Source organism: Martes martes, assembly GCF_963455335.1.
Source record: "Martes martes genome assembly, chromosome: 7".
In the NCBI taxonomy this organism is placed as follows: Eukaryota; Metazoa; Chordata; class Mammalia; order Carnivora; family Mustelidae; genus Martes; species Martes martes.
Window position 1 is genome coordinate 2,680,213 of NC_137894.1, and position 11,234 is coordinate 2,691,446.

General features: G+C 57.7%; 1 protein-coding gene across 1 annotated transcript; it reads right to left on the bottom strand.

Annotated features, from left to right (window-relative positions):
• Window positions 1-833: 833 nt before the first annotated feature.
• Window positions 834-3,587, bottom strand: MEX3B (mex-3 RNA binding family member B; the record flags this gene model as incomplete). Its single annotated transcript, XM_080809186.1, has 2 exons — window positions 834-2,468; window positions 3,302-3,587. 2 exons carry the CDS (start codon window positions 3,585-3,587, stop codon window positions 1,018-1,020), a joined length of 1,737 nt encoding a protein of 578 aa, XP_080665312.1. The 3' UTR covers window positions 834-1,017.
• Between the last annotated feature and the right edge of the window lie 7,647 nt (window positions 3,588-11,234).

Genomic DNA, 11,234 nt, shown 5'->3' on the forward strand with positions numbered 1-11,234 from the left:
TACATTTCCGTGGTTCTTTTTGTAATAATATAGAATAAAATATGCTTTATATCACTGAATAGAAAATATGCTGGGTGAAGCATTTCTAGATTTGTCTGAACCTATAAAATCTCCATCCCAACAGAATACTGTTCAAAACATTACACATTTTATGGTTTTGTAATTCCGTCACGATTGTGTGGTTATTAAAATAATACAGTGTTCTTTGCCATAAGGCCATACTAAAATAAAAAGATTTAACCCAGCTACAAAAAAGTTCACTGAACTTAAATTAAAATACTTGTAAACATCTTTGCAATATGAAATATAATTTTTCAAGTCAAAAAAGAATAAAATACTTCAATCTGTATTAATGCAATTTCTCTTTAAAACTTTTAAACGTTTTTAATATATAAGAGATATGTTACAGTTTGTTTAACTTTTATAAAGCTGCAGTATCCTGGTTTCACAGGAACTCCTGGCCCTTCCACAACATTCAAAAAGGATCCACTGTGTTCTAGAATAAGCATCGTAGGAACCCAGCCACAAAGGGGAACACACGAAAACAGTCCACACATCCCATAAGCACTATTATTATCCTCTTCGTCATAATAATTATTGTTCATTTTTTCTCCTACTTTAAGAAAATGGAAAACTTGTGGGGTTTTCTTCTTTTGGAAGCTTCCTATGAAGTACAGTGTACAAACTATCATTACTAGGGTGTCGCCGTCCCTATTAGTTACAGAGCATGCATTTCAGGTGGTTCGGGGGCTTCCCGGCCTATAGTACTCTTGATGCAGATATCCTGGCAAGTTCCTTCGTTTAAAAATTAAAAATTTTAAAAAACGAGCGGATACTACAGCTTCCCAAGCTCCTCTCGGATCTCAGAGTGTGAGCGGGGGTGGGGGAGGGGGGGTGGGCACCGAGGCGGCGGGCGGACGCGGGCCGGCTGGTGGCGGCGGCGGCGAGGGGCGGGGGTCTGAGGCTGGAGGGGAGGGGTCCCCCGGCCCCCGCGGGGTGCGCGCAGGCGCGCCGCCTTCAGGAAAAGATGCGGATGGCCTGGGTGACCGCGGTGTGGCAGACCGGGCACTCGGGCTCGCTCTTCTCGCAGATGCGGTTGGCGCACTCCATGCAGAAGAGGTTGTGGCCGCAGGGCACGAGCGCGGCGATCACTTCGCTCTCGAAGCACACGGAGCAGTCGCGGCTGCCCTTTCGCCGCAACCCCGACGAGGAGGAGGAGGAGCTGGACGAGGAGCTGGACGACGACGACGAGCCGGAGGTGTCCGACGGCGGCAGGCCGGGCAGCTGCGCTCCCAGCCCGTTGGCATAGGCGGCGTAGGTCAGGCCCCCTCCGCCCGGGTCGCTGCGCACCCGGCGCGCCAGGTGGTGCTCGCCCGCCCCCGGCGCCATGTGCAAGGGCGGGGACAGGCGAGGGCAGCTGGCGCCCGGGTGCAGCCGGCGGTGCACCAGCAGCCCCAGGTTGGCATTGGCGGGCGCGCTGGCGCCGCCCCCGGGAAAGACCACGGAGGACGACGACGCGGACGAGGACGCGGAGGACGAGCAGGACGACGACCCCGGCGCCGCAGGGCCGCCTCCGGGGGAGCGCTCGAACTGAGCCCAGAGCAGCGGCGCCCCGGGCGGGGGAGCGGGAGCCGGGTCGAAGGTGGGCTGCAGCTCGGGACAGCCGTCGGGGGAAGGCACGGAAGCTTCCCCCGCCGCGTAGGTGTATCCGTTGCCGTTGTTGTTGTTGTTCCCGTTGTGCGCAAAGCTGAGCGCGGGGCTGGGGGGGCTGTAGTCCGCCAGGCGCGGGGTGGCGGCTGCGCTGCCGCCGGTGCCCCCGCCGAAGTACGAGTCTGTGGACGCGCTGCCCAGCGAGCTGGAGCTGTCGTTGCGGTAGCTGGAGAACGGCTTGCGGCCGGGGGTGGGCGTGATGCTGGGGGTCGGTTTGCTCCAGAGGCTGCCTGGGCCGGACCCGCCGGACCCGTGGTGCAGATCGAAGCCCACGTCCGTGCCGTTGGCGTGGAAGTCGTTCTCATCTGTGAGCTCGACGATGCCGCCGGTGCGCAGGGCGATGTGCGCCTCGATCTCCTCGCGGGCCCGGTCCACGTTCTCAGGCATGCCAGTCACCTCGAACACCGGCTCCTTGTCGCGGCTGGGCGTCACGATGTACGTGTGCGTCTGCTGCTGGATGCGCTTGATCGTGGCGCCCTTGGGCCCCACCACGAGCCCCACCACGCGATAGGGCACCCGCACCTGGATGGTGGTCTGTCCAGGCAGGTTGGGCGGCCCGGGCACTGCGCCGTTGAGCGCCGTGTTCTTATTCCGCGAGGCGCGGATCATGGAGAAGTGCTCCGCGGCGGAGATGATCTCCCTCCGAGCCATGGCCACATCCTCCTTCCTGCCCGTCACAACAAAGACAGGCTCCTCCCCGCGAACCGGGGTCTTGATGTAAGTATTGGTCTTCGCCCGCAGCGCTTTGATTTTACAACCTGGGAGCCAGGGTGCAGGGGAGGGAGTGGGAGAGAGAGACAGACACGCCCATTATCCCGGGGTAACCGCGGAGACCTGGGACCGCCCGCGTCCGGGGCTGCGGGGCTGCAGGACGCGCTTCGGGCGGAAAGGGGGCGGCTCCCTCACTGACCCGGGGCCACGCCACGGGCTGGGAAGCGGGTTCCACCCGCGAGGCGCTCGAGGAACAGCCCATTGGCTGCCCAGTCCTCCCCCAGTGACTGCAGTCGTCCCGAGCGAACCCGAGAATCCCAGGAAAAAGTCAGCTGGGGAGATGCCGCTAGGATCCAGCGGGGCGCGCCGTCCGCCCTGAAGGCGCGGCGAAAGGGTTCAAGGAAGAGGGCCGGGGCCGTGACCCCCCCCCCCGAACTGGGGTACTGATGAGAAGGGGGGGCAGTCCCGGGACCCATTGTTCCTCCTCTGGGCTCCATTCCGCTTCGCAGAAATCCAGAATCCTCCTCCCATCCGATGCTCACTCCTCCTCCTCCTCCCCCTCCCAAAGGACCGATCAAAGGCCCCCTCCCCCAAGCATCTTATATTTAAATTCTATTTCCCCGGGTGGGCTGGGTGGGGGGCGCTAGGGGAGAAGGCAGTGATTTTAGCAGGATAAAGTGCATCCCGCCGCCGCAGCGGCGCGGCTCCGGGAGACAGCCTGCCTGCACTTTCTTTGTCTGGGGCGCCGGCCCATCGCGCGGCTCTTCCTCTCTCCTCCTGGCTCGCGGGCGCCGCGGATCCCGAACCCTCTCGCGCCCTCCCCGCGGGGCGCTGGCCCGAGACCCTCTCCCCTCCAGCTCCCCATCTCCGCCGGACCCACCTTGCCGCCCCACGATCTCGGCGACATGCTCGGAACTGGGCACCGGCACGCACTCGGTCATGTTCACGCTCTTCTTGCGCGGCTCACTGTCGTACAGAGAGGCGCCCTCGTCACTGTCCAGCCCCAGCAGGGAGAGCTGATCGAGCGCGAGCTGCAGGGCTCTTTGGTCATCCAGGGTCTCTCCCCCGCCGCCGCCGCCGCCACCGCCGCCGCCGCCGCCGCCGCCGCCTCCCCCTCCGCCGCCGCTGCCGTTGCGCTCCAGGTCTGCAAACAGGGAGCTGGGCATCGCTCGGCCGTGCGCGCCGCGCCCCCGCCGGCCCTCGGCTCGGCGGCGAGAAGCTGCGGCCACAAAGGCAGCCGGGAAGCGAGTGGTCAGGGGCGGGGAGGCCGGCCGGCTGCAGAGGGCTCCGTTGCTCCTTTCTCGGCGCCGGGAGGAGTGGGTCGCTCGGTGCGATCGGCGCCGGGCAGTGGCCGCAGGAGCCCCCGCCTGGGTCCCCACCCCAGATCTGCCGGCGGGTGGGGTGGGGGCAAAGCTCGAGCGGCAGCCGCGCGTGCCCCCCGAATGCCCGGCTGGCTGGCCACAATGCCGAGCGAGAAGCGAGCAGGCGAGCGACAGCAGCGTTTCTTTAAGGAGCCCCTCCCCGGCTCCTCCACTCCCTCCCTCCCGCCCGCCCGCCCTCACTCAGCGCTTTTTCCTCCTCTCCTCCCCGCCTCTTGACTGAGCCTCTGCAGCCAGACGGCTCCGGAGGGGGACGAGGGAGGCGCAACGTCACCGGCGGGAGCTGACACTACAATGCTACTGACACTATCGCTGGGGGAGGCGATTGGCGCGCGCCGGGCCGGGGGCGGGCGGAGGCCGCGGTCAGGGCGAGCCGAGAGCGAGCGCCCCCCACCCCCGCGCTCGCCGCAGCCCGCCCCGTCCTCCTCCCGGCCGCGCCCCTCCCCCGCCGCCGCTAACGCCTCTCTTTGTTGTCTAATGCGGGACCGGCAGGCTCGGGACACTCGCGCGAACCTCTCGGCCGAGGACAGTCTGTCCCCAGCTCTCCTCCCTCGCCTGATGGAGAAAAGAAAACGCGCCCAACTCGCATGCCCGCGGCCGGGCTCTAAGAGAGCGGTCCTGAGAAAGTCCCGTTAGCGTCCCCAAATAAGCCACCCCTAGAGCCCACGGTGCCACTGGGAGAAGGGTCTATTGTCTGCCGCAAAGGGCGGCCCGAGCCCTCGGGCCCGGAAAGCGGGACTCGAGGTCCCGGTGCGCACGGGCCAAGTGGCTCCTGGCGCGGGTTGCCCACCTGCGCGGGAGCGCAGGAGACACAAAGGCAGAGGCCCGCCCGCATCGCTTCTCGCGCGCGCGCGCGCCCGCAGCTTTGTGCCCCTTGGGCAGCACTTCGTCCAACTGGCCCTGAAACTGCGGCCGGGCCAGGCAGACACCCGCCGCAGAGCGGGCCTGGCCCGCCCTGCGGCCCGCGACCTCCGGAATGTGCGGCGCGGGGGTCCTGCACCCGCCCAGCGCGCGGGCCGAGCCCCCGCGGGCGCTGACACGTGCACGAGCGCCGCGCCGCCACCGCGGGGACGCCAGCCATGGCTCCGGCGAGCGCGCGGGCGTGCGCGCGCCGCCGTCCCGTCCCTCCCCGCCCCGCGGTCGGGCATGCGCGGTGCGCGCCGGGAGCGGGCGGGCCCTTTAAGGCGGGCGCGGCGGTGCGCGCGCCGGCCCCTCCCGCGGCCCCGCCCCGACGGGAGGTGTGCGCCCGCCGGCCCGCCGCTCTTTGTGCGCTTCTCGGGGTGGGGTTGGCGGCGGAGGGAGGGCGCGCCCGGACCGGCCGGCGGGGACGGCGAGCTGCGCCCCCTCCCGGCTCTCCCGGAGCCGCCTTGCAGCGCGCGAGAAGAAAGGAGGCTTTGAGGCCCGGGCCGGGGCCCGCCGCCTGCTCGCCGGCCGCCGCCCCGTCCCCCTGCGCTCGGGCCCGCCGCGCCGCCCCCAGGGCCGGTGCCCCCTCGGGTCCCGCGCGCGCTCCTCTCCTTTGTTGCGGGCGCTCCCAGGCTCGCCGCGCCCCCGCGCCCGGCCGGCGGGGTCGCTCCACAAGCGGGCGGGAATGCGGTTTGCCGAGAACGCCCGCGTCCGCGCGGCGGGACGCCCGCCCGCGACAATGGGGCCATGTGGCCGCTGCCGCGGACAGGCTCACTCGGGGGACCTGATGGTGCCGCGGGGCGAGCTCGGGGCGCGCAGGCAGAGGCTCCCCGGTGCTTGCTCCCTGGGTGACCCCGCGAGGAGAGCGAGCGCCCGGGCCTCGGTGTGCCCTGCGTCAAATGGGGGGGGGGGGGTCGTACCTGCCCCGGCCACCTCGTGGGCTCGGAGGACTGTGACAGTAGATGCGAGGGCGCTGGGCGATCAGGCAGTTAGGCACTGCCTTCCCGCTGGAGACAGGAAGGTGTTCCTTCTCGCTCACCTGGAGCTGTCTTGGGGAAGAGGTGCTGATTATTTCCTTGGGGAAATGAGGCTTAGAAGCCACGTACAGTGGTGGTTTCCTCAGGATGTTTCTGTCAGCGCCCCTGAGCCTGGGTGTGTGTTTCTTCAAAGGAGTGGTGGATGGCTCGGGGGAGGGTGCGCAGTCCTCCCAGAGCCACCACCTAGAACTCCGGTAGAGAATTCTTTGGCCTGGTTTATGGACTCAAGCACCAGCAGTCTGTGAAGGAGGAGGGGTGCCTTGAGGATGGAGGTTCTGGGAGGAGAGGGTCCTGGCTGGTCCAGACGCCTCGCTCGGGGCCTGTAAACACCAGAGCAGACAGAAAAAGCACTCCAAAGGCCTCGCCATTTATATCTTGCCCACACAACAGGCTAGTAGGAATGTATTAGGCTCCCCATTAGGCCAGCTGAGGTTTCTTTTTTCAGATAACACAATGGATGGAAGCAAAGTTGCTGCCAGAGTCCACTGCTGGTGAGGCCTGTACATAGGTAAATGGGGGCCCTTCTCCCCGGGGCTTGCTTGTGTGGGAAACAGGCCTGCACACAGCATCCGCCTCCTGTCTGCAGTGCTGGGATTTCAGATGGGTTAAATCAGAAATTTGTTTAGAGGGCTGCATGCTTCAGAGTCCCTGGGGTCCTTGGGTCAGTCCCAGGAAGGTGAACATGACAGTTTGCATAGGGGACAGGTGTCTTTCTCCCCTACCGGATCATGAAGGCAGAAGCTGTCTATAATTACACATGTCCGGTGAAAGCACACATCATAGCTCACAAGAGGATGAGCCTGGGAATTCATGGAAAGCTGCTAACGCCCAGGTGCCCACGACATTCCTTGTAGCCTGGGTCACACACTCTGTAGACCAGAATGCTCTGGGAAGACCAATGCAAAGATGGGATCGTTTTCTGAAGATACCCACAAGATACAAGGCCCTCCAGAGATCCTGGGAGGGTGATGGTCATGGTAGCAGACCATTCTAGTCTGGTGTTTGACAGCTCGGATTCCCAGTGGAGAACTGCTTCGCTGTCCCGTCCTATGCAAAGAGGCTAGTATCTAGCTTCCCACCTGCCTCAGGGGGTTGTTTTAGCAGAGGGATAATGACCGTGAAAGCTCCCTCACGGTAAATTACAAAGTACTAAGCGAACATGTGGGAGATCGGTGCTTCACCTGCCACCCTTTACCTTCCCTACCTGTATCCAGGACTGACTGGTCAGGGTATTTTCTGACACTTGAATGCTATTATGAAGTAACAATCTGGAAAAATTAATTCTCAATGAATGGATTTAATAAGCCAAGATGTGACAAAACTTCCCAAGTCCAGTAATGTTTTTAAATAGATAATACAACCCAACTCCATAGTTTCTGGCTAGACTTTCCCAGGCTCCTTTAGGACCCCAGTGCTTAACTACTTTTCCTGATACATGTTCCCTAAGGACTTCCCCAATGTGGCCATACTATTTTTTTTATTAGCAAAAGAGAGGGGCTTGAAGAGTGTGATCTGGTAACATAATAGAGAATTTCAGTTGTTATGAAATAAGACAAAGTAGTCACTCACAACAACCAAGATTGACAGTGAGCCCACCTCGTATGTGTTTCCAGAGGACTCGAACTGTTCGGCACACATCTGGCTTGCTTCGGCAACTGGAGAGCTGGCAAAGGCAGCTACCGTCCTCATGGGAAAACAAGCACACTTTCGGTCAACTCCACATTATTGAGCATCTACTTATTTTATTATGCACAGCCCGGAGAGCACTGATGATACAGAAATGAACATGGCAGGTGGGGGGGGAGGGGTCCTTTCCCCTGGAACCCTATTCATGTCCAAAGTCAGTTATGCAGCAGGGCAGTAGTGAGTCTGCCTGGAGTCCTAGGAAGGCTTCCGCCCGCTTCCCAGAGGCGGGGACATTTGTGTTGTGCCTTCAGAAACGAGGTGGGAGAATGGAGACCAGGATCTCCTGTGGCGCGTGGTATCTGGTAGGAACTCAGTCGGTGTTCATTAAATGAATGAGTGAGGTAGGTTGGAGAGGCTCCAGGTGTAATTTTCTTAAGTATGGATGTGAGTAAGCGTCTCTGGGAAGCAGCTCCAATGACCCCGGCCACAGCTGCCGGACTCTGAGGAGTCACAGGCCGTATTTATGGAGCCCTCGCTGTGCGCCAGGCAGCTTACCGAATGCTTTTTGCAGCGCACCATCTTGCGTGAGCCTCCAAACTCCGAAGTCGGGTCTTCTCTTGGCCCCATTTACAGATGAAGGGAAGTCAAGTCACTTGCCCAAGCGAGGACAGATTGTCTTGAGGCAGGTAAATACAGCTCAAGCTTCTGGGCCTTTCCACGGCCTCGGGGGGGAGGTCAGAGCAATCTAGGTACAAGATTGCATGTTTTAATAACATTTTCAAGAGTCCCATTTTTATTCTTTTCCTTAAGGAGGACACCAACACTGATGTGATAGGCCCGATAAATCCTAGTTGCTGTTGCGCTCAAGGTGGCACAGCTGATAAATGGTAGCCAAGCCTGTGATCGTAAGCACCCCAGGCTCCTTCCCACCCCTGCGCAGTGGGATTCCCCAGCTGGAAGCTGGCAGTGTTTCCGGCCCCAGCTCCCCACCCCGACAGGGCTGTGATGATCACATGTGTGAGAGCCCTGCGAAGCATCTTGATTTTTGATGTCCTGTTCAGTCTTTGTATTGTTAACATATATGTCACATGGAACACATGAAACACACACGTTTTTAAAAATATTTTAATATAGGAAATGCTCTCCTTATGTTGGATGAACAAAAAAGCCGCTAAGAGGTGTGTGTGTTACTAAACACTCAGGAAGCATTAGGAGAAGCAAATGAATTCGGCTGGAAAGCAATACATCAAAATCTTCTGGATGGTTACTTAAGTCGTGGGCCCACATTTTATTTTCAGGGTTCCCCGTGTTTCAAGTCCTGAACATCTTTATTCAATTAGTTTTTAAAAGTAATACGTGCTTAGCTTAAAAGTTAAATAGTGCTAAAAGGGCTTAATAAAAGCACCTGCTGGAAGTAGAAGGAGGAGAAAAAAGCCTAACGCGAATCCTAGCACACATGTATATTTATTAAAGCTTTTGGAATTATGAGAGTAGAGAGGAAGTTTCATAAATTTTGTAAAATAGGCCTTAAGTCGCTTGACTTCTAAAATTCAAACATCATTTGGTTAACCACCAGTAGTAGTCAGTCCGCGCTATCAGAGAGGAAGAAGAAGAGGCGGCGATTTAGAAATCTCTCAGACACACAGGAATTCAAGGAGCCTGGAAGCTCACTGATCTTCGGGAAGGAGGCAACTTATTTCTTCCTAAGCAGACATGAAAAAAATCAGTGGAATCGGGGCATTTTCTGGAGGTGAATACCCCACTTTGCCCAGACTGTCAGTGGAGCCCCATCTATGAACTGACAAAAGCCTCAGGGGGGCTAGCACCTCGGGGTCCGGGTCATCAGCGCAGGTGTTGTCTCAAACCTCCATCTGGCAGGGAGCATGCTGAGGGCCCGGGGCCAGGAAGTGGCTGAGCGGATGGCAAATACTCCTTGACAGTGGGTCGGGGCTTGGGACCCGAAGTCCCAACTTCCAAGGTGAAGTGCTATAAGGGCACGGGCGCTGCCCCTAACGAGACACTGTGTCACGCATCAGCCGGGGAGGGGGGTGTCACACGACAACCACCCCCCAAGTCTAGGTAGTGGGGAATAAGGAAAGGGCAGTCACACAAGGGGGTCTAAAGGAAGGCGGTCTCACTCCCCAGGCTCCCGGCTTCCTCTCCCTGAACTAAACGGTGCCTCGTGCCACTTACAAAGGGATAGAAATTGAGCAGAAAAAGTATTCAAAGCTCTAATCTCTTTCAACACCTTGTATGACCGCACCATCTCTGTTCCCATAACTTTTTCTAAAAAGTAAAAAATACCTTCATAACCTACAGAATTTGTGCATTTTAAGCATCAGCCCTGAAAGTCAAGATGCTAATTAATGAAATACAGCCGGGATGTTGTCACGACTAACTCCGAACTACCCACCTGTGTAACTTCACGATAAAAATGATTTCTTCCCTATGCGTTTCTGTTAAAAAAAATAAAAATCATGTCAACCAGGCTACTAACATGGTAGCTAATAAGAGGATCATTTTTGTTATGCTAATAAAACAGATCTACAATTTTATTAAAATTCTGCCGTCATCACTGTAGTAATGTGTGTGTGCACCTGTACAGAGAAGATGCACAGCCTCTGACAAGCAAAGAAATACAAGCGCGAGGATGCCTTTGAGGAAGCGCGATCACCATGCTAAGGAACTCAAACAGAGGCCGGGATGGGAATTCCGTATCTCAGAAAAAAGAAAGATGTGGTCTCCAGCAGGAAAATTTGAAGGCACACCCTTCAGTGGAAAGCGTAAGACCAAACACAAGGAAGCAGAGGAGAGTATAAAACCAGCACATACAGTAAACAGACCCCCACAGGTTGGAAAGAACAAGGATGAGGTGGTGGCACGCCCGCCTGGGTACAGGTGGGTTCTCAGGTAGGATGGCAGCTTGCGGAGGTCCCGCCGTGGGCTCTGGCCCATCTGAGAGCTTCCGGCCCTGCATCGTATTTTGGAGACCTTGAGCGTACGTGTGTCTTTGCTCTTGGTCCTCAGCTTCCTCATCTGTAAAACGTGCATCTGACGTCCTGAGTGACGCGCGGCGCTTAGGGTCACCTGCGCTGCCACACAACTGGCAGGAAGCTCTCCAGAAAAGAAGACAAGGGGGCAGCCCTTGCCCTCGGCTATGGTCAGCCGTGCCAGGCAGCCAGGAGACATGAAAACCACGTACCCTGGCGTCAGAGGGGAGCTAGACCACTGGAACGATCCTACAGGTTTAGAAACAGACCCAAATGCAGAGTCATGACTCTGTGGCAAAAGTAGAAATGCCAATGAATGGGGCCAGAAATCGCCCCCAGGAGGAGCTGAGAGGACTGGCTGTTTCGAAACACTGTATTAAGTTGGACCTTTTCCTGCCTCCTAGCATAGACTCCAGTAAGTTCCAGGGGGGTTATGGAGTTCAGCTTGGAAAATGAAATCATAAAAGGACTAAACGGAAACAGGTGGCTGTTTTTGTAATTTCAAGGAGGAGAAGGGCTTTCTGAGCATGACCCTCACGGTGGAAATCAGTTAGGGAAAGAGTCATAAAACAGAGAAACCATACTGCGGGACACAATCCTATACAAGAGGCCTCACCAGATGTGAGGTAGCAGTGGTGACCTTGGGGGGTTCCTAGATAAGCCCCCGATACGTTTACTGTAAATAAAATATATTTAAATTATATTATAAAATCGTATTCGTATATCAAACCTTGGAATTCATGGTCATCGATGCAAGGAAGAAGCCAGAATTGGCGTGTAGTGTTTTAAAAGTCAGAATGAACAACGTGAAATGAAGACCATTACAGTTGGTTCCCAACTACAGTGAAATGTACAAAGCAGGTGTTGTGTCAGCGAGG